The 21,880-nt window shown below is 36.1% G+C and overlaps 5 protein-coding genes and 1 long non-coding RNA gene across 19 annotated transcripts in view; 2 read left to right on the top strand and 4 right to left on the bottom strand.

Annotated features, from left to right (window-relative positions):
• Positions 1-1,016: 1,016 nt before the first annotated feature.
• LOC129577522 (uncharacterized) overlaps positions 1,017-21,880 on the bottom strand; it is a 26,092-nt gene continuing 5,228 nt past the window's right edge. Inside the window, exons 2-3 of the long non-coding RNA XR_008689013.1 lie at positions 1,503-2,623; positions 1,017-1,436 (exon numbers count right to left, since the gene is read on the bottom strand). This is a non-coding gene — a long non-coding RNA (uncharacterized LOC129577522). The remainder of the gene's footprint in view (positions 1,437-1,502; positions 2,624-21,880) is intronic.
• On the bottom strand, positions 2,236-6,495 carry LOC129577513 (tRNA pseudouridine synthase-like 1). 2 transcript variants are annotated; one of them, XM_055464737.1, is made up of 11 exons: positions 6,360-6,495; positions 6,176-6,289; positions 5,811-6,119; positions 5,617-5,719; positions 5,392-5,541; positions 5,286-5,337; positions 3,877-5,177; positions 3,688-3,807; positions 3,232-3,519; positions 3,065-3,161; positions 2,236-2,985 (listed from the first exon to the last, which is right to left on the bottom strand). In XM_055464737.1, the coding sequence occupies exons 1-7, from the start codon at positions 6,404-6,406 to the stop codon at positions 4,921-4,923; spliced, it is 1,032 nt and encodes a 343-aa protein (XP_055320712.1). In that variant the 5' UTR covers positions 6,407-6,495; the 3' UTR covers positions 2,236-2,985; positions 3,065-3,161; positions 3,232-3,519; positions 3,688-3,807; positions 3,877-4,920. The 2 variants fall into 2 exon arrangements, with proteins under 2 accessions (XP_055320712.1, XP_055320713.1); XM_055464738.1 differs by having other exon boundaries at positions 5,286-5,316; positions 6,360-6,494.
• LOC129577516 (peroxisomal membrane protein PEX14) lies at positions 6,914-8,459 on the top strand. 2 transcript variants are annotated; one of them, XM_055464740.1, is made up of 4 exons: positions 6,914-7,049; positions 7,145-7,704; positions 7,846-8,046; positions 8,137-8,459. In XM_055464740.1, exons 1-4 carry the CDS (start codon positions 6,960-6,962, stop codon positions 8,141-8,143), a joined length of 858 nt encoding a protein of 285 aa, XP_055320715.1. In that variant the 5' UTR covers positions 6,914-6,959; the 3' UTR covers positions 8,144-8,459. The 2 variants fall into 2 exon arrangements, with proteins under 2 accessions (XP_055320715.1, XP_055320716.1); XM_055464741.1 differs by having other exon boundaries at positions 7,846-8,459.
• Positions 9,431-15,107, bottom strand: LOC129577517 (CTD nuclear envelope phosphatase 1 homolog). Of its 10 annotated transcripts, none has more exons than XM_055464745.1 (5): positions 14,880-15,107; positions 11,855-12,194; positions 10,951-11,208; positions 10,123-10,305; positions 9,431-10,024 (listed from the first exon to the last, which is right to left on the bottom strand). In XM_055464745.1, exons 2-5 carry the CDS (start codon positions 11,963-11,965, stop codon positions 9,833-9,835), a joined length of 744 nt encoding a protein of 247 aa, XP_055320720.1. In that variant the 5' UTR covers positions 11,966-12,194; positions 14,880-15,107; the 3' UTR covers positions 9,431-9,832. The 10 variants fall into 10 exon arrangements, with proteins under 10 accessions (XP_055320720.1, XP_055320725.1, XP_055320727.1 ...); XM_055464750.1 differs by having other exon boundaries at positions 10,951-11,199; positions 14,880-15,090; XM_055464752.1 differs by having other exon boundaries at positions 10,951-11,199; positions 14,198-15,067.
• LOC129577519 (charged multivesicular body protein 6-A) lies at positions 15,245-16,781 on the top strand. Its single transcript, XM_055464753.1, has 3 exons — positions 15,245-15,570; positions 15,721-15,830; positions 15,912-16,781. The coding sequence occupies exons 1-3, from the start codon at positions 15,499-15,501 to the stop codon at positions 16,381-16,383; spliced, it is 654 nt and encodes a 217-aa protein (XP_055320728.1). The 5' UTR covers positions 15,245-15,498; the 3' UTR covers positions 16,384-16,781.
• LOC129577509 (esterase B1-like) lies at positions 16,629-21,760 on the bottom strand. Of its 3 annotated transcripts, none has more exons than XM_055464732.1 (8): positions 21,746-21,760; positions 20,064-20,453; positions 19,645-19,939; positions 19,010-19,135; positions 17,947-18,381; positions 17,691-17,866; positions 17,442-17,592; positions 16,629-17,342 (listed from the first exon to the last, which is right to left on the bottom strand). In XM_055464732.1, exons 2-8 carry the CDS (start codon positions 20,283-20,285, stop codon positions 17,020-17,022), a joined length of 1,728 nt encoding a protein of 575 aa, XP_055320707.1. In that variant the 5' UTR covers positions 20,286-20,453; positions 21,746-21,760; the 3' UTR covers positions 16,629-17,019. The 3 variants fall into 3 exon arrangements, with proteins under 3 accessions (XP_055320707.1, XP_055320705.1, XP_055320706.1); XM_055464730.1 differs by lacking the exon at positions 21,746-21,760 and adding an exon at positions 20,712-21,401 and having other exon boundaries at positions 20,064-20,492; XM_055464731.1 differs by lacking the exon at positions 21,746-21,760 and adding an exon at positions 20,712-21,401.

Here is a 21,880-nt window from a genome sequence, read left to right as displayed (position 1 = left end):
CAACCTCTTCAAAAAAATTCAAATGGCTTTTCTGCGTCTTCGGACATAAAAACAACACTGTCAAGCTCAAGTGATTCCAGGCTATCTCAACAGTATTCGTTTATATAGGCCAATATCTTTTTGTTCAAAAGTGCTTGTTGTTTGTTACTCAAACGGTTCACCTTTCATCGTTATGTTGGAAATTTTTCACTGAAAAGACGTAGAATTCTGAAAGCTGCATCTAATATGTTTGATTTTCTAGCACCATTAGAACCGTTCAGAACTGTAACATTTTGATCAAAATCATCGATTTTTGTTCAATGTAAAATGCGTTTATTGTTTTTTTCAATTTGTCCATTCTTACCACAGTTGAATCTTGCCATTGTTTCCGACGCGATGTCCAATGAGTTATGTGCGTACATTTTCAATACCAATGAATTCTTTCTGGTTCATCTTCTCGTTGTCGTCGTCGTGGTTCAACGATGAAGCTGTATTCAATGACACAAATTGATAAAAAACATATGTTTGTACAAACTACAAAAAAAAAAAACTTGAAAGACATCCGATTGCTCATCATTCATTTCGATATTGGTTGCTTCTTTCGACGGTTTTCCGATATCGTCACCAATGTTGATTTGCTTCAAACCTTCCACCAAACCAGAATCGGTCGGATACTAAAATGATGAAAAACTTGTTTATGTTCCATATTCTGTGTAATAAGTGAGATCGTTCTTTGAAACAAATTGAACAAAAATATATTTTACTACTTACATGTTGTTGCTTCAGGTAAAAAACGTGTCTTTTCATGTAGACGGATGAAATTGAAAAGAAAGATGAATGTATAAGCGTTGATGTATCAAATTCGAAAAGTGAAGAGGTTCTGATGGCGATAACAACGCCATCTTGTGTTTAGATGCTATCGCCTCTATTTAATCAATGTATTAACACATTCTTCTGTCTTTTATTCTCTCTACAATTATGTCCATGCTAATTAAACGATTTTCAAACAGAATATCAAGCGAAATGAAAAAAACAAGTTTTCTTTTTCAATTCTTCAGAATTGATTTTCTTTATTCATCCAAATTGATTTGTGAAATTGCCATCCGAGTTTTGAATAATCTTAATTAGTTGCACTTTCTTGGTATTAATGTGCCCGTGACTGTCTCGGAACACCGTTAACGAGGTCGGACATCTGTTTTGCGCTGCATCCAGTTAATTGCTTTAAATCGCAGATGAATTTGTACACAAATTTCTTGCCTATCGAAAGTATGTCTCCGTTGTAATAATAGCGCAAGGCACGTGATAATCTCCCATAATTTATAGTTGACTGGTTTTTGCGTTTGTCCCACAGTGCTGCCACACGATCCGAGTCAACCAACTTAAATTCTCCCTCATTGCCATGCCACTGGATGATGTTGCGATGTTTTTTGTCAGTCAAAATCTCCAACAAAAATTGCCTAATGAAATTGATTAAATACTTTTAGTTCAATGCGCAGAGCGTTCACGGTTTTGTCAATTCTAACCACAACAGAATCTGGCCATTGTTTCCGGTACGATTTCCTGGTTTCGATCGTGAAATTGTCCCAACGCTGCCGATGGCTTTCGTGTTGTCTTCTAAGCTTCGGCCGATTTTGGGTCAACTGGAATGGCAACGAAATGACCTTTACGCAATAGTTCCAAGTGTGTCAAAAATTTATTGCCCGGATCGCGCGGAATTTTCTTTTGAAAATCATGCAACGACAATTTGCACAATTCCTTGCCCGTTATACGCCAATCATTCTCCTGCAAACGTAAGACAAACTGGTTGACAGCCCATTTCAACCAAATTTGCACATGATCCTCGGACCAATTTTTCAAATCGTCGGGAATATTTTCTTGTTTTTTCACCACTAAAAACTTCTTGTTCACCACCCAATTCAAAAATTCCAGATTCGACTTTTTCTCTTCATCGTTCAGCACGGCTAAATTTGAGAAAACTGATGTGTTAGAACGAGAGAAAAAAAAAACATCAAATTTATAAACAACAACAAAAATCAATTTACATCAGATGAATCATTGCTGATGCATGGTGCAATGTCATTCATAACAATGTCCGAGACGAGACCGATGCTTTGCACATTTTTCAATGCGTTGACCACTCCTTCCGTCGGTTTTGCAACATCGGCAATGTTGATTTTTTTCGGATCATCTCGGACGTACAAGAAGATGGAAGGATGATGCCCAGGTGTATAAAGTGGTTAATAAAACGCGCGAATATTTACAATTTTTGAAAGTGGATGCAATTTAATGTTGTTTTTTTTTTCGTTTTGAATTAATTGGGCCAATTTTTTCTTCTTCAATTTTTTGAAAGTGTGAAAAAATAATATGTTAATGAAAAAAAATATTTTTTCCAATAATATGCATGACATTCACTCAAATATAAGCCATCAACTTCTGAAAATGGATTTTTCAGACCAATCACAGCTTCCATACATTTTATTGAATTTGAACAGGTTACGTTTATGTAATTTATGACATGTTGTTCTAATTCAAAATTTTCGTGACTCTTAAACTTGATTTTGGGTAAAACGCCTCGAAAACACCGTATAATTTGTAAACGACAGAATACAAACACAATCACTTGTTAGTATGAAATGTACAGTACCTCTATTTATTGCTTAAACTATCTAAAATTTGGTGTGTTTCCCGAGTCAGACATTTCTCACGGAATTCAATATCAGTTAAATATAGTCCATGAGCAGGAGCCACACATATTTTCTTGGTAAATGAATTTTGTGATGGAATCGTGAGCATTTCATATAAATCGCGGTGGGTGATGTTGCCTTTCGCGGCAGCCACCAAAGTGCCTACCAATCTCCTGATTTGTCGATAGAGAAATGATTGTGCGTTGAAAATTATGTTCCAATACTCGACAGTATCGCTATGTTCAAATGGTTGGACGGTCAATGCGTGACTTTTTTCAATTTTCACATAATTTATCGTTCGCAATGCAAATGATGGTTTTTTCTAATGAAAAAAACAAAAAACAAAAAAATAGTTACTTTAACTTTCGTTGGTTTGCATTTCAATCTGAGAGATTACTTACATGTACATCATTATTGATACTCATAAAGGTACGAAAATCATGCCTGCCTGTAAGCATCATTGCTGCCTCCTTAAGGCGTTGCACATCGAAATTATCGCTATAATTTTTATAGTTCACGACAATCATTCGTGTTCTTAGTTGAGTCTAATATGTTATGAAATACTCACGCATACATGAAATAGCATCGATATTTCTCTTCGAGTCGGCTATCAATGTTCGTATTCGGTTTTATTATACCTAGCCGATATAGGTAAGTTCGAGATTTTACTGCGTTGATGTGCTCGTTGAATGTTTTGGGCACCATTTCAGCACGATTCACGCGTATTTCATGTTTTGTCTCCTCAAATGAGTCGTTCAACAAACGTGTGATGTAGTCACAATCATACGGTTTTCCATTCATCCGCTCTAAATCCACCAAAACGGCTGAATTTATCGCATGAACACCAGTATCCGTTCTGAAAATATCAAAATGTAATGATATTTATTTTGATTTGTCAATTTCGTCATACAATTTTGGACAAAATCAAATTCTCCAAAGCGTTTGCACCAAAGACTCTTGATGATGTCAAACAAGTCCGTCAATTCACTGGGATAAAATTATAAATTTATAAATTGTAACAAACCTGCTTATCGTCCTCACATTGATTGGATTTCTTGGTTTTAACACTTGCATTGACTCTTCAATGACCCCAATCGTTGTCGGAACCATCGGCTCGCCGTGTACCTTTGATTTTGTGAACGCCCTGCAAAAACACAAAACATCATAATCATTTCGAAAAAAATTTCTGGAATTTTTAGGTTATTTTACTCACTTAAAGTGCGTACCAATGTACGAAATGTGGATTAAATACCGGTTCATGGTCGAAAATGGAATTATTTCTCCGTTTGTGCGCCTGGAAACCTGATTCAAACCAAATTTCTTATCACAGAGTTATATTTTGTTAACATTGAAATCGGCATGTAACCGATGCGTGTGTGTTGTTGTTTCAAAGAACGTAAACAGCTGATTGATTTTGACAGTTCTCACTATTTAGACTCAACTATTGTTACGGTCCATTTGTTTCAATTGCTTCAAGAATCCATCATTTGGTCGAATACACTCTCGTTTGGATTTCACCAGCGCAAATGCTGTCTCGAAATTCATTTGATGATCGGACATTAAATAGGCAATGCAAACGGCGGATGACCGACTAACGCCGGCATTACAATGAACAAGAATTCGCCCTTTTTTATCGTGTACACACTTTATGATTTGACTTGTTCGATATGCTGTTGTTGCTAAATTGGTTTCTGGCAAATCTAAGCACTCCACAAAATGTGTCTGAACAATTGGATCATTTTCATCGTCAATGTTTGAGGCAGGCGTTTTGATTCCAACGCTTAGGATGTCGGTCAATTGATATTTGTCAACATTCTCTCGCATCACTGCATCTTGTGAGCCCAAATACAAAAAATCCTCCAATATACACGCTGGCACGAAATCTGGTTTCGTGTCGACGATAAATCCATAGGTTTTTGTCGTCATTTTCTGAGTCTCTCCGGTTTTTGACAACAATATTCGCTCTTGTGATCCGTCCGCATACGTTATATTGGTCACCGACGATTTCAACAACAGTTTTCTCGCTTTTAGCTGTTCAAGAAAACTCATTGTATTTATGCAATTGATTTGTTTTGATTCGGTTTGAAACTAAAAATTAATTTATATCTAGTTCAGCTTTCATCACGTTGATGCAACTAAATAATATTGTTTTTGACATTTGCTTTCTTATGAATGTATTTGTAATTTCGCCTGAGTTCGTGGGATGTCGCTCTTGTTCGAAAACGATGATACAAATAGCTTTTCTACCGTTTCAGTCTTATAAGGGGCCCTTTTTTATTTTTATTTCATCGTTGTCATCATCATCATCATCATCAATCGAATTTTCATTTCCGGTCGTTTCCTCATCCTCTTTAAAGCTGCGAATATGTTCAGCAAGAACTTCCTGTGGATATTCGACATTTGTTAAATAAAGACCAGGACTTGGTGCCGTTGGCACTTGGTAGTTCCATGATTTTTTCGACGGAATGGTCAACATTTCGTAAACATCTCTTTGATTTATCTTTCCGTTCCCAACTGCCAATAGAGAGAGAGAGAGAGAGAGAGAGAGAGAGAGAGAGAGAGAGAGAAAGATGAAAATCACATCGGCTAGAAACAAATGAATCGTGAAGTTGTTGAATGTACCTGCCAACAGAACACCGACCATGTTTCGTATCTGAAAATTTACATTTAATATCTGACATTCAACGACTAAAAACAAATGAATCGTAAAATTATTGAATGTTTATACCTGTCGATAAAAGAATGCTCTACACCTGAATTCAATGTTCCAAAAGTCAAAATGGGCGAGAGTTTTCTCATAATTAAACCGGGTAGCTAATGTCATTCCTGGTTGAACAGTTATGCTATCCATTCGTCGAAGACAAAATCTTGGATGAAGCTAATGAAAACAAATTGTTTGTTATTTAAAAGGAAGACAATGCAGAATTTGTGTCATTCTTCATGAAAAGGTTACCGTTTTTTGCTCTTTTGAAACTTTCATAAATGTTCGAAAGTCGTGAACTCCTTCCATCTGTTTGGCGGTGTCTTTCACTCGTTCAATGTCAAATCCCTCGTTTCTACAATTAGAGCACACCAAATTGAAAGAAAAATAACATTGATCGTAACACAAAAGAAGAAAATCGAGTAAAGAAACACAAATGTACAAACAATAAGAAATAGCATCTGAAGCTCTCTTCAATCGGAATAAACATAGAACTGTGATAGATTTTCGGGTTCATTCCTTTCGGGACTGGCTCTTTGCAAACGGCAAAACGATACAAATATGTTCGACATGTAGCTACGCGCCGTGAATCAAACTCACTGCTAACGGGAACGGTTTTCAAGATTCGTATTTGTTCGCGCAATGCGCTCAACTTAAGATTTAATTTCTTGGTGATGACCCATGGTGGGAGTGGCGAATCACGATTGACATCGATGTGAAATGTTGTATTGGTTGCATGCACACCAGCATCAGTCCTATTCAATGAAATTGCATTTTCAGAGATGAAGTGAATGTTGAGAATATCCATTACCTGCTCGATGGGGATATTTCCACATTGTGTACATTCTTAATTTTTTCAAAAGCTTGCCTCAACGCACATTCAATCGAATAATGATCCTTAATATTCACATTCTTTGTGACGCCACTGCAAAAGTATTGAATGATTTTTTTAAAACAAATTCTTAAAGTTTCGATTGCAAAAATCTATGTCTTACTTGTATTTCGTTCCGATATACGCAATATTTAGTAAATATCTTTGCATTTTGATTACATTGGCCGGCAATGCAATTCTGACTAAATCTATACGGTTTGCCAACAATATTCTTTATGGTTATGTTCAAATTCAAACTAACGTTTTGACATTTCCCACTTTGTGTGTCTGTTCGATCCACTTGAAGTTGCCGCCTATGTCGAAATCAATGTGAAACGTCAATTTTTGCACACACTGTTTTTGATAATATTTATATGTATTTCCAAATACGACATTCGAATTCCAAAGATAACAATTATACTCTTCTATTATATTAAGTTGAACGTTCACATTTGTTTTCGGTTGTTTTGTTTTTCTGTACAGATTTCACGAGTACAGGAGAAAAAAACGCATTAGAAACGACGAGAAAAACTAGCTTAGTGTGTGATTTTATTGTGACTGACATAAATCTCGTCGTCTATCGATCATTTGTGATAGAGACGACCGAGAAACAGCGATTTAACTAGGAAGAAAAAAAAAACTACGGAATTCATTGTGAATATCATCATCACGGAAAACGGGCGAAACGATAGTTGCCAAAATTTTCGTAAACGTGAATGTAAACATGGATTCATCCAACAATACGGACACAGGTGACACAGGCTCGAAAGGTGCGAATTCAACAGTTGCGCATATTCCACCGCGAATCTCAATGGTAAAAATACATTTCTTTGCATAGACTTTGCACTGTCGAAATCATGAAAATAATTACTTGACATTTCTAACCAAAAAAAAAAAAAATTCATACAGATTAGTACGGCTGTGTCATTTCTGCAAAATCCAAATGTTGCACGAAATTCACTGGTGCAAAAGGAGAAATTCCTACGTTCGAAAGGTCTTAGCGATGAAGAGATTCAATTGGCCTTTCAACAAGCTGGCATTTTTACCAAAGATCCAAATAACACCATCATCAACATGGAAATTGGCCACCGACCACCACCCGCTGTTCAACCGCTAACTCAAGCCACACTTTCGCCATTATATCGTTCACCCGATACGGCACTTCAGAAATTTTACAACATCATTAGCTCGACTGCCATGGTGACGGGTATTGTCTATGCTATTTATTATGTGTACAAGAAATTCATTGAGCCATTCCTGTTTGGACGAAAGAAGGACAGAAAATCCACCAACGATTTGATCGAGGAATTGGATACGAAAATGGACAAAAATATTCGAAAGCTCAACGTTGAAATGACTGCATTGAAAGAAGAGATTCGGTCATCGTATAACGGTGATCATCTGCTACGTCAAGACATGTTATCGTTTAAAAATGACTTGGACGCAATTAAAGGCCTACTCTTGAACAGGTTTGCCATAATTAGTAATTAATTGCAATTAAGCGAGTGGAAAAGATGGAGAGAGATGGATATTTTCATTTTGAACTTTCAACACATTGATTCACTATATTAATATATTACATACATGGTTTGCGTTTTTATTTACCGTAGGAAACAATTCGCCAGCCCGGTTGTGCCACCATCGATCCCAGCATGGCAACTCCAATCGCAACGAACCATGTCGAATGTCGCTGAAGCCAGTCAACACACCGACAGCGATAAGAATGACGACAACGGTTCGGCCGATGGATCAGGCGGATCAAGCGAAACTGAAGTGGTTACCAAACATAGCGACAGCAGTCTTGAATTATTGTAATTATCAATAAAACCCATACACACATCACATTTTTTTATTGTAATCGTCTTCGGCCATTCTTCTCAAATCTCTTGCTCTTTTTCTAGATCTTAAATGCAGCTCATGCAGCATCATTCCAATGACTATTGCGACTGTTTAGCTAAAGAAAATCTCATGCAATTTTGATAGGAAAAAGACGAAGATTGTAATATTTTCAATATTTTCCATTTCTCGAAGATTGTCATACCTACTCCTTTGTTACCTTCCGTATTTGGTCAGATCGAAATATGTGAAATATTCAAACAAACCAGATATATTTTACAAATCGGGCTTTTTTAAACTCTTTTTTGCTGTAATTTTTATTCCGTAGATGGTGGTTTTTTTGTTTTTTTTTTTAAATAATATAATTGAATTGAAAAAATGGAGAGAATTAAATCGCGTTTTCTTCTACAAAAACTATCTTCTATTTTATTCACTTTTTTTTTCTCGCATTTACAAAGTAATAAAGAGTTGTACTTACATCTTGTAATTGACTTGATTTCATTATTTCAATTTACGCTATACAAAGCTCACCCAAATGGACCGAAGTAAGGACATTGTCTTGATATTTCAAAATTATGTATGTATTTTTTTTGTCAATATTTTTTTTCGCTTGATTTTTCATTTATTTTTATTCATTTTTGTTTGTTTCAATTTTTCAATAATTTTTTGATTCTATTTTAATAATTTGTTTCCCATCAATTGTTGATAGTTTCATCTTTTATTTTTCCCTCCTCATGCCTAACGCTCGTTGATAAGTTCCTCCATCGCCAAAATTTTTATCCGTTTTGTGAAAAACAAATAAAGCAAATTTATAAAATTTTCATTTTGCTTCCAGAAAAACAGAAAACAAACGCACTTAATCGCTGAAGTGATGCGATTGACAAGCTAATGGATCAATATATGTTTTTGTCGGTTATGATGTCGGTATTTCAACGATTAAGATCAAATTTGATCGATTCGAATTTGAATTTTGACGATGGTGTGATGGAACAAGGCAGCAATCAAATAATTTGTGGTTGTGGTTGTCAACAAAGTGAAGCGTAATGTTAATATAGTCAGCCAATCCAGAACCTTACAGTGTTTAGTTTTCATTGCTTTTGTCCCTATCGGAATTTCAAAACTAATTTAAATCATGAATGCCATTTCCAACAATTGGGTAAACCTTATAATGAGAGCATTTACTTGTACTTCCAATAAATACGTATAGATGCCTTTAGTGCATTGACGGCTGAATATGTTGCATTACCGCTTCACTTTGTTGGTGGTTGTTATTGCTATCTTGTGATGTTCAATTTTTTTTTCTTTTTCGAATTAATTAATCAATAAAATATTAGAACAATTAAAAAAAAAATCAATAAATACAATGACTGTATAGTATTTTTTTTATTCGCACACAGCCTTTGAACTGAATACGGATGCACACACATACAACATACATACAACATTCATACAAAACTGATCCATGGTCTGTCTCTTTTTTGTAGTTTCATTTCGTCTTTTTGTTACTTCTTTCTCTCATATTAATCATCATTATCATCTTCTTCTTCTTAATAAATTTGTTGTTTTCTTTTTCCTGTTGTTGTATCTATTTTGTTTTAACTAGTTTTCCTTGGTTTGTTCTGGACCACCACATTGAAATCGTATGTGTGTTGTCTGAGTAGATTTTTTTCTTCTTCGGCCCAGTAATTTCGATAACATATTTATATACCGCTGATTTTGCGCGTTCTTTGCAAACTTGAATGTTCACTGATCGATTCGTAACTACCACAAACGATGCAAATGTAAATTCCGTGACAACACTGAGCGCACATCATTCGTAAATCGTAACGCATCTAATAATGGTAATAGCGATAGGAGGCAAATGTCCATGGGATCGGAGAACCAAGATTTGATTGGTATTGCGTTATTTGGAAAACATCGATATGCACCGGGAGAATTATCTATAATAAATATCTAAAATGAGAGACGGAAAAGCAAAATTAAAATTAGCTGTGCACCGAAGAATGATGTAAGTGTCGTATCTCGTTGATAAAACTTGTAGTTTTATTTACCCTATTTAAATCATTGCATATCGCTGTTAAGTCTTTTGTGTATGATCCAAAATCCGGAGTGCAGTGTTGACGATAGTATCGTCGACGTAAAATATTTCTACCATTATCTAATTTATCGGCAACGGCAGCACCATAAATTTCCATGCTCGCCGTAAATACGACTAAATCGTACCATTGTGATACCTAGGGACAAATGAACAACAAATAATGTTAGAATTGCTGAATGAAATGTGCAATTAAGACAAAAACGGATGAATAGAGAGAGAAAAGTGAAAAAAATAGAGAATCAACACGACGACTCCACACCAAGCGGGACAAAATTTGCAAGTGAGCTCTCCGATTTGGCTCAAACTTGGTGTATAAACTCTTCCTTCTGCCCCAAATCGAGGTCGGCAGTTTTAAAAACCATACTCCTGCAAGTATGCAACCCTTTTCTAATGCTTCTAACGCACTAACGCAAGTGTGATTTACTCCCAAAATGTAGCGCCTGGTCTCTAGTCTCTTTTGGCATATAACATGTTTCACTTATATGGCTCAAATTTAGCATTGGGGAGGCTAATATTAGAGAAAAAGGTGAAAAAATCGCACAATCATACCACAACGGCCCAAATCAAGGCGGTGGGCCTTATTTTTGGCCAAAAATGATTGCATTTCCGAATTTCTCGTTTAGGAAATTTTGACTGCGCTGTGAAAATGGATGGCATAATATGTGAAAAGACCAAGGCGTTTACAATGCAAATTCATACTCGTGTCTCTCTCTCTCTCTCTCTCTCTCTCTCTCTCTCTCTCTCTCTCTCTTTTTTTCTCTCATTTTGGTTTGATACTTACAACATCCAAAAAGAAGTCGACATGTGGCCGTTTATGTACAAAGAATCGCACTGGATGTCGATCGATTGTGACCTTAACAGTAAAATCGTGTGGCGTGCCCGGTTTGACCGTATTCCTCGGCATTGCGTCATGATGTGAATGAATCAGTGTCTCATCTAAATCTAACACCAAAGTCTTGCGATGAACCATGCTGAGACGATGCCGCGACACCGGTGACAACGGGAACAAATCATATTTCACCGGCTGATACTGAACAAACTGAATGCATTAATTATTGAGACTTTTGAATGTTCAATGGAAATCAACATGATGATGATTTATATTTCGTGTGCGTTTATTTATTGTGCAAATCCATTCGTGAGACTTAAAAGGATGTATGCTTTTTTCTCGAATCGAGACTCTCGATTTATATTTTTGAAAGGGAAGGTATGTTTTTCTGTCTGCGTTAAAAGAAAGTATGTTGGTATACCGACTATGCGGCTATCGCGGCTTTGCACAGTTTCCGCGGAACTGATAATATGAGATTACAACTTGGTGTCTTGGGTAAAGTATGTTGTACTCAAGGTCCTCTATAACATTGCTGAAGACAGTTATTTCGTAACTCTTATCAGTAGAGCGCACAAATCGCGCACTTCAAAAGGCCAATTTTATAAAGAATTTTTTTTCATAGCGTTTTTCGCGCTTTTCGCAAAACTGCCGAAGACACCAAGTTGTTATCACTTATTAGTTCAGCAGGAGCCATGAGAAACCGCGGCGACTCATCAAAAATGAACATAAATTCTTTCAACCATTATTGGTTACATTGAAACATACTTCTCTTTATTGCTACGAAGTTGAACAAACTTGCGTTTTTTTTATGTCTCACCAATAGAAATGAAATTGAATTTTTTTTAAGTATACTCACAGCCCGAACCTGTCGGTTAAATATGAAACATAAGCATGTCCAGACTTTTGATACAAGTACGATGAATCCATTTATCGATAGGTTCATTGGGAATTGCGAAAACATTGGCATATCCTTTTTGAATGTCGGCGTTATTGCTATCTTTCTCTCTATCTATTCCTGTCTCCTTGAATATATGGTACACACAATTGATTTTTTGTTTCTCGGTTTTTCCTTTTCGAGCGTCGGTCCTAGTTAATCTAACGGTAAGAGAGTCAAGTGTTTGTCCCCCTCGCCGAATATCGAAGAAGAAATTATCCTTCGATTCGGCCCACCTTCCAATCACAACAATACAGCTCGTCTGGAAAATGGAAAGAAAAATAAACCGAGATAAATGTGTTAGTTAAAAATCACATTAAATTTGTAGTCAAAAAATCGAGACAGCAGTAGCCTTTGAATTTCCTATTTCTGATATTTCTGAACTAATTTAAACACGAGCACTTTTTTCAATGTTTCCACACACACAACACAGTTCACATAGTTGAAAAGAGACAAATTCGCTGAGCTGTTTACATGTACGTTCAATTTTGAAGGCAGACAACAAACTCAAATTCGATTCACGCTAAGACTAGCGTCTCGTTCGTTTGAAGAAACGAGAGAGAGAGAGAGAGAGAGAGAGAGAGAGAGAGAGAGAGAGAGAGAAAAGACTCAAAAGTGAAATATCATTATTCAATTGATTGGTGCATTTTGATATTATTACTTGCCCGTCGACGTCGTTTGAATCATGTGTGGCAACTATAAATGCAATAATAATCACGTTTCTCTACGCCTGCACACATAAATAAACTGAAAATGTGATCGCGTGCATTGTTTCAATTGATATCCAGACTCGATGAACTTATGCTCATATATGTTGTGTTGTGCGCTTTCGAATAGTTCATTTTTACTTCATTGATTCATCGTCTTCAACATTTTTATTTCATCGTTTTGCAAAGAAAAAAATGCAAATCAATTTTTGGCGTGAATAGTTTGCTCGATTTTTGGACGACTCAATCACAATCACATCAAATGTAAAACACTTTCCATGCATTTTTTATGCAATAAAAATCATTGACACTTCTTTTTCGTTTTTTATATGAATGACTGAATGAAACAACAAAAATCTTCACTTCCACATACGAAATTTCAATTTATGTTCATTCAGTGACAAGTCACCATGACTTCCTTAGCGATTATATTTTGAAAGAATCCAAAAGAAAATAGTTCAGCTCGCATAAAGGCGATGTTTATCCACGAAGCAAAAAAAGATGATGCATATAGAGTTTATCTGTTTCTACACTGTGAATGCGATCTACCGAAATACAAAAAGACGAAAAATAACATCAAAAAAATTTCAACTACTTATTCGATAGTGCAGAACATCGGAAGACCGTTTGACTAAAGTGAAACATAGTCTCACAACATCAACATTAAAATCAACAGCAATCGCAAATACCAACGAGAAAAATACGAGAGCACCACAAATAGTGTGAAGAGAGTGAGAGAGAGAGACGGAGGCGCACATGTGTTGTCGAAATGGAATGGCATATAGCATAGCCAAGTCCATCGGTCGAGAGCACAAGCATTGCACGCACACATGGTCGTTGATTGTTATTATAGTTTGCAAAGTGCCTCAATACATGCTCTCGCTTTTTATTCTTTTTTGTTTTTTTTTTTTGCACACACGAATGAATCGATCCTGACATCCACAAATGCAAATGTACGAACCAAATTCAATATCAATATCACACGAACCGAAAGAATCGCACGAACAATGAGTGTGTTTCTCTCATTCTCGTTTCATTTCATTTTTTTTTGTATCGTTTTTTTTTTTCTGGGGGAAAAATGCCATATTTTTCAACAATCTTTTTTTCTATGTCCTGTTCTGTGTGACAAGGTTGATTGACTTTTTGCATGGCAAGAGTTTGAATTGATTTTATTTGTCGTCGTCATTGTTGTTGCTTGTTGAGGTTCGTCACACGAAAAACGTCCCTACTACCACTTGATGTGAACGGATGAAAATGACCGAGAATTTTGTAATCGATTCGGTTTACTCCACGCTTTGCATCTCATTTCAAATAATTACCGAAAAAAGTATCAACCAATTTTACTAGCAGGTAAATGACCGTGTCCAAAGGAAAATCGTCTTTGATTGTTTTTTTTTTTTTTTGGTTTTTTGGCTCTGTTTTTGTTGATTCAATGTTCACACAAACACCACTCTTTTTCGTTCTCTTTCAGAAATATTGTTCGAGTAGACGTTCAAAAGAAATAAAAACAAAATTTACTTATGACATTCAAATCAAATATGATTTGTCAGCTACCTACGATTATTCGATTTAACGGAAAGTTCGTATCAATGCAATTTGTTTGCATTTATTTATAGTTTTGTATGTTGGTTGTTATTGTTTTTGTTGCTGTATTTGTTGCTCGTTTTTATTTTGAAAGATACAGCGTTAGAAGTCCGATCTATGCGACGCCATTTTTACTACTGAATGTCGATGCTTGTGATTGGAATTTTGTTTGCTGTCGCTCTTATATACACGCACACGAGACAGCAACGACGACGACGACATCAGCGGCAGCAACGACAACGAAACATAAGCCATTCGGAGAAATGTTGGGCGAACTATACTTGATAATTTCACAACGTGCAGCAAAATGTATGAGTGCAAAACGACAATAGCAACGACGACGACGAATGTACATGTGTATGTGTGTGTGTTTGAACGTGTAATGGTTGTGCGGTGGATTTTATTGGCGTTTTTTGAAAGCATATTTTCACATATGATATACAACAAAATTTATTCACCACACTATATTCTTTTGGTTTCAGTTTTTCCGATCTGATTTGCATGAAATTGATTTTCAGAATGCGAAAGAAAACGACGTCCACTTAATAGCTCAACACAAATTTAGTGCAACATGACACCGATTCAATCGATTTCATTCAACAAAACTACTCGCAATATTCTCTCGCACACGCAATAGAAATTTTGGCTTTTGTTACCTTCTTTTCAGTGGAAAACTAAGCCGGCCGCTACGGTGTCCCACTTAATGTAATGTTTTTTAAAATCAATCACCAATTACCCGTACAATTCAATTTTTTATTCTCACTGCGGTGGTTTTATTTCGTGTATTCATAGAAATTTCGATGCGCGCTCTCTTTCGATATTGCCGGGGAAAATTTGCTCTTTTACTGCGAGAATTTCTCAACTATTCACACACACAGAGACACACTCTATTAACTATTACACACACTCGCACACATATACACTCAAAACCATTTCGAACTGTCAAAATAGTTTACCAATACAGACAGACGCATGCTGTTCGTATGCACAATTGAGTAATGTTTGACAGTTGACATGACAATTGCTTACTTTGCCGTACTTATCACAACTATTTGTTTTCATTCGTCACTAATTCAATCATAACACCTAGATTTTTTCTATCGAATTTTCTACGCGTACTCGACATTTTAGCCAGCGACGTAGCACGTCGATTAAACACTTTCATAGTCTAACATTAAATTCGGTTGAGTAGATAGAAATTGTATTGTTCGTGTCAAATTGAATCTACGTTTTGTGTGTAAATAGTCTTTGTTTTGACGAGAGAAGAAGAAGAAAATGGGCAATCTTTTTGGGAAAACAAAGAGAACGGCACCGAGCCGAGTTACCGAACATGACAAAGCCGTTTTGGTTTGTATCAACCGATTTTCTGGTTGCCATTATTGTGAAATATTAATTACAGTGAAAACCAAATAAAATATCTAACGTTAATACATATAGAAACCCGATTGACACTTGGTTTTTTAATTGAATTTTTTTTCTATTGTTAAAAAAAACTAGCAATTGAAACAGCAGCGAGACAAACTGAAGCAATACCAAAAGCGAATTGAATTGTCACTGGGAAAAGATCGGGAATTGGCAAAGAAATGCTTAGCAACTGGTCGAAAAGAGTGAGCTTTATTGTTTTTTTTTTATCTAGGCATGAGTCATTCGCAATGGATATTAACCAATAAATTGTTTCTTTATTATAGTCGTGCACGTGCGCTGTTACGTAAAAAGAAGTACCAAGAAAAATTGCTGGAAACAACGGATGGTCAGTTAGAAAACTTAGAGAAACTGACATCAGATCTGGAATATGCACAAGTCGAACAGAAAGTGCTAGACGGTTTGAAGGTCGGAAACGAAGCGCTGAAGAAAGTACATGAAATCCTTACAATCGACGAGGTTGAACGAATTTTGGATGAAACAAGAGAAGGTGTTGAGAAGCAACGCGAAATTGATGCGGCAATCAATCAATACGCCGATGCAGCGCTTACGGAAGAAGATGAAGAGGATGTACTGGCCGAGTTGGATAAATTGTTGGGCGCCGATGAAGAAGCCGCAGCGAAACCAATCGAATTACCTGAAGTTCCAACCGACGAATTGCCCGCCGTAGAAGAAACTGCCGAACGAACGGCCAAAGTGAGAAAAGTCAAAGACGAACCGGTAGCATTGGAGGCATAAACTTATTTGAATATAAATCGAAGAGAAACTAACAAAGATAGAAACATCCGGATACGGATCAGTAACACAACGATTAATCATATGGTTCAGAGTCGATTTTTGGTGTGAAATGGTACGAGCGTCAGGCAACAGTCTGTAGACTGTGGAGCTATTAAAAATAAGAGTAATTTTTACATGAAAACAATTTCTTCGAAAATTGACTTCGGACACAAGATAATAACATACGAAATAAAACTCTGCTTCGCTTTTTATTTTTGTAACAAGAGAACAATTTACTACCAACAAAAAGAAAAAGGATTTGTCTAAATTTATTACAAATGTGTAAAAAAAACGTTCATCAAAAAGGACAAAGATAGATAGATATATTTAAGAATAAATTACCACGCTCTAATTAGGACCTCGTAAAAAGGGTACGTTTTTTTTAGAGTTTCATGTTGAAAGAATTATAAAAAAAAGGAAACCATGTATTTTAAACCTTGGGTAAGCATTTCCCAGAACACATAAACTTAAATCGTTAGCAGTACATTGGGAGAAAGTATTGAAGAGGCAAGTAAAAATCATCTTTTGCTCTATGCTTACTTAAAACCAAATAAGTATAAATGAAAATTAAAAAAAAAAATTCAATAGGTGGATTTTTCAGACCACACTTCGGTTAAATTTTTTGTAAATGTGATCCCAATACTGCATTCGATCCAATTCGGGCCAGTCGATGTAGCTCACGTCTGTGGATATGTTTAAGCACTTGTACTTATTTACATTTTTATCACTAGCGTCCAATGAAACTGGCTTCCACTGTATCGGCGCAATGGTTTCGTTGTTCGGGTCGCCAGTTCGTGCAAACGTGGTGAACGTTTCCGTCATTCGTTCCATTGTTTTCCATTCCGTTGAATTACAGGCTGGATCTGAACCCGCAAACACCGACCGGAAATAGTATGAACAATCGTCCGCATGACATACACCTTGTTGTTGAATAAAAAAAAATCACAAAATAATGACGAAATTGATAAAATTTGCTTTGAATGTATTGTTTGCGTAGCAGAATGAAAATAATTATAAACCTGGAATATTTCGACCAGCAAATATTTTTTTCGTTAAACTATATGTTGAATCGAAATTGAATCTCAGTAAATAGGTTGGGGCACTTTGACTCTTCGTTCGTGCTAATATCAAACGATGCGTTGGATGTGCAAACAATTTGTCGTTCAATATCTATTTCATTTGTAATGGAAAGGAAGAGAAAGAAAAATCGATAAAATATAAAGAAAGCTGAGGCCGATAAAAAGAAAATTCCCGTTTGTAAATCGTACCATTAGGTAAACAAAAATGGTTTCAACGCTGATCGCCGAATATCCAAAGTAGAATTTTTTCAATTGTTTTCCCATCTCACGCGCTTGATCACTATCAAAGTCGACGTCCAATTCGTGGAACGGTAACGTATACTCCAATTTAAGTTTTTGCAACAGGCTTGGCTTTTTCATCGTCACTAGAATGGAATCGTGAATGGTGAATATTTATTGAGCTTGATTCACTGAAATGGCCAAAAGTAAATGTGAAGAGAATTACTTTTATAGAACAAAAGTCCTTCTTCCGAACAAGTTCCCATAATCATTGGAACATCTTTGCTCCAAGCGATCTGCGCCAATTCCTTGGGGTCCTTTTTCAAAAAGCATTGTGCTGACTCGTATGGTTCAACAACTGGCCCGAATGGACATAGAATGTATTTTTTACGATCTTCCAAGGTCAATGTGGATTCTTGTACTTTGATGATTGCATCGTGGGATGCTCGCTGAAGGACATTCGCACAAGCTTTCTCTCCCCCCTCACCATTCCAACCGAGTTTCTTAGCAATTCTCTGCGTCCAATCCTTGACTGGCGACAGCGCCCATGGTGCATATGCAGTGCCTGACATCAGAATCGCCTTATGGAATAATCCTTTCGACATATCGGAAATAAGATGCAACGATACCGAAGCCGAACCGGCACTCTCGCCGAAAATTGCTACAAGACAACAGATCACAATTGTAATTGAACAGACAATTCTATTAGTGAGGCGTAAAAGAACGCAAGTTGGTCCAACTTCGTAGCAATAAAGAGAAGTATGTTTCATTGCAACTAATAATGGTTAAAAGAATGTATGTTCGTTTTTAGCGGGTCCTCGCGGTTTTTCACAGTTTCCGCGGAACTGATAAGAGATAACAACTTGGTGTCTTCGGCAAAGTTGTAGCACTTGAGGTCTTCTATAACGAAGTTGAAGTCAGTTATGTCTTATTTATTATCAGTTCCGCGAAAAGCGCGAAAAATGATAAGAAAAAACAGTTCTATATAAAATTTGCTTTTTTATGTGCGCGATTTGCGCGCAACTGATAAGAGATAAGAGTTACTTGTCTTCAACAATGTTATAGAAGACCTCGAGTACTACAACTTTGCCGAAGACACCAAGTTGTTATGTCTTATCAGTTCCGCGGAAACCGCGGAGGCTAGACGGGATGCCAGCATACTTCCTTTTAACGCAGATAGAATCAACAGAAAACATACTTTCCTTTTCAAAAATATAAATCGACAAAAAACATGCATTCTTTTACGTCTCACGAATATAATTCATCTATGCATTATATTCAAGGCTTACTGATATTTTTTGGATCGCCACCAAAATGCATACAGTTCTCCTTGACCCATTTCAACGCCATCGTTTGATCTTTAAGACCGGCATTTCCTGGAATCCCCAGTTCTGGGTCTTTGAACGATGAAAATCCTAAAAATTTAAAAATAAATATGAACTAACGATGAGCAAATACTAAATCAGAACACTAACGAGAAAAAAAAACGATTGTTCATTCACATTTGCGTAGGGTGAGCGCGATACACAAAGATAAGTCCAAGACTTTATGTCTATGACTTTATGCTATTATTTCTGTGTAGTCAATTTCGATATGCTCTAATAATTTTTGCACGCTTTACCGGAAGAAGCAAAAGTGGATTTTACGCGTGCGCGCATACAAAAAAACAAAACACACACATCATCAATAATAACAAATAGCAGTGTCAACAAACTGTAATTGGTGCGTTTTATTTGCTGATATGAGCGGTTGAGTGTTAAGCAGTGCATAATAAAATCAGTTGAGATTTTTTTTGCGCGTGAAAATCATATAAAAGATACTGAGAATGACTGCTTTAATAGGAGAGGTATAAAATCTTGTTGGAAACCGCAACAAATGGCATATTGTTTATAATTTCTCTGTATAATCACGACGTGTGTCATACCGAAAGCACCGAGACGATAATTGACTGCAATTAGGACGACATCTTTGCGCAGCAAAAATTCTGGATTATAAAAATCTTTTGAGTTGGAGCCCAAAATGAAGGCACCACCATGAATCCACACCATCACCGGTTTCAGTGTTTGCGGCTTTATATCTCTGGTATACACCGACAAATGTAGACAATTCTCATTTCCAATTGAACGCTGTGATATTAAATCGGCCTGACATGCTAACGATCCACCACGACCAAATTGCTGATTTATTATTTCCGTGGACGGTTCAAACGGTTGCGGATCCTAGATATTGTATACAATATTTTGATGTTGATAAAGTAAATGTCTCTAAATAACATGTAATCTTTAAAAAAAAAAAATGACCGACAGTTTGAAAAATCGAAGTAGTATAGCACAGGAAACAAACCTTGAACCGAAGCTCACCAACAGGTGGCTTTGCATATGGAATGCCAATGAAGTTGATGTAACGATAATCAAAAGCTGATGCGATCTTAAAACCTTTCACTGGGCCAGACTTTGTTGTAACCGTACACACTTCACTAAAATAGTGGCGATAATAATCGACGACACGTGAATTGGTATACGACCAGGCAAACGAAAATAGGTCAGTTAATTTGATCGATGTCATCTTTTTAACAATACACCACAAATATCACGGTAATTCACACAATGTTCAAACGAATTTAATAATTACAATTGCTGTTGCTGTTATTGTTGATCGATCACCAACGGCACACAAACAAATTATGATAAATAATGAACTAATGAACTGCCAGCCAAATTCCAATAGTACTTCCTATTCAAAAATCAACGAAAACTAAAACCAATCCACCGACTTCACGGAAATAGAGAAAAGTAAAAACCGAATCACAATTATAAACAAATGTTCCGACTAACTAATTATATTTCGGCATCGAGTCATGCAATTCACTTTTCATCTTTTTCCCCTTTGAAATCACAGGAGTAAAAATGCAGGGCTCATCTACTCAACGAAAATGAATTTATGAAAATCCAACGGAATCGAACACACGAAACAATAATCGCGAATCTTCACCTGAATGTTATGAATGTCAAAAAGGAATTTATTGCTTCGTCTTCGTACGATAGTTAACTTAATACTGAAATCAAAAACGTGAAATCTCTTGGAGTAGTTATGCGCCGTGAGCAGTAAAACACAACACAACACAAATCACATACAAAATTCAAATACCACACATCAACAAATACAGTCCACTTCATTCGGTGTTGTGAACGAGCGTGCACAGCCGTGATATATGGTGATTTTGGACGCGCTACACATATCGAGGCGAAATTATTTAACCGTTTAAAATATCACCGCACTCACTGCGTGCGCTCTCACCGTTTGTTCTATTTGTTAACACACTTTATATTCTGTGTATCTCTTTTAACGGTGTGTTAATGAATGTGGAAAGTAGAAATTTGAAATGCCGGGATTACAATACACACACAAATTCTTATTCTTCCCAACGCGAGTATACGATTTGGAACAACACTGCGTATGTTTCATTCAGTCAAAATAATTCAATTTATTATGTTATGCCGAGTATTCAGAGGTTTGAAATTCATACCAGCTAAAGCCCTACTGACAAAATGTTTGGAACATATACAAAAAACTTCGCACCCTTTTTTTGTGAAATGTCACACTTTTTGCGCCAAATTCCAAATGTTCATTTTGACAGCTCGGAAATTCATTTGGAATTCACATTAGAGGTTTCCTAATGTTCATCCGAAAATTTAATTTATAAATAATATTTTCCCCCAATGTTTCAATTGTTAAAAGTTGTTTATTCTGTATGAAATATTTGGGAAAAAGTTCGAAATCAAATTTTTGGATCAAATTTTCGATAGACTCGAACATTTCGTCAGTAGGTTTATCAGTAGAGAAGAAAAACGAAGAAAAATTAACTAAAAATTGAACTGCGATATATTTGTGAACAAATTGAATATGCAGCAAATAGTACACGTTGTTGTTTTAGGTTTTATTTTCATTATTCCATGCTTTGTTTTTTTTCTTCGCTGTTGTCAATTGTTTTGTGTAGAGGAATAAACGAGATATATTTTTTATACATGATGACTGGAGCAGCGATCGAAGTCCAATTATGGCTATGATTTATGTGTGTGCACTGCAACATTTTTGAGTGTAAAGACTAATATTGAGTTGGGGCAATATAGAGGTTTCAACTATTTTAAGATGAATTTACA

Source organism: Sitodiplosis mosellana, unplaced genomic scaffold (assembly GCF_009176505.1).
Source record: "Sitodiplosis mosellana isolate CC-2019 unplaced genomic scaffold, AAFC_SMos_1.0 Smas_scaffold_6197, whole genome shotgun sequence".
Lineage (NCBI taxonomy): Eukaryota > Metazoa > Arthropoda > Insecta > Diptera > Cecidomyiidae > Sitodiplosis > Sitodiplosis mosellana.
This window is presented reverse-complemented; position numbering and strand designations above follow the sequence as displayed.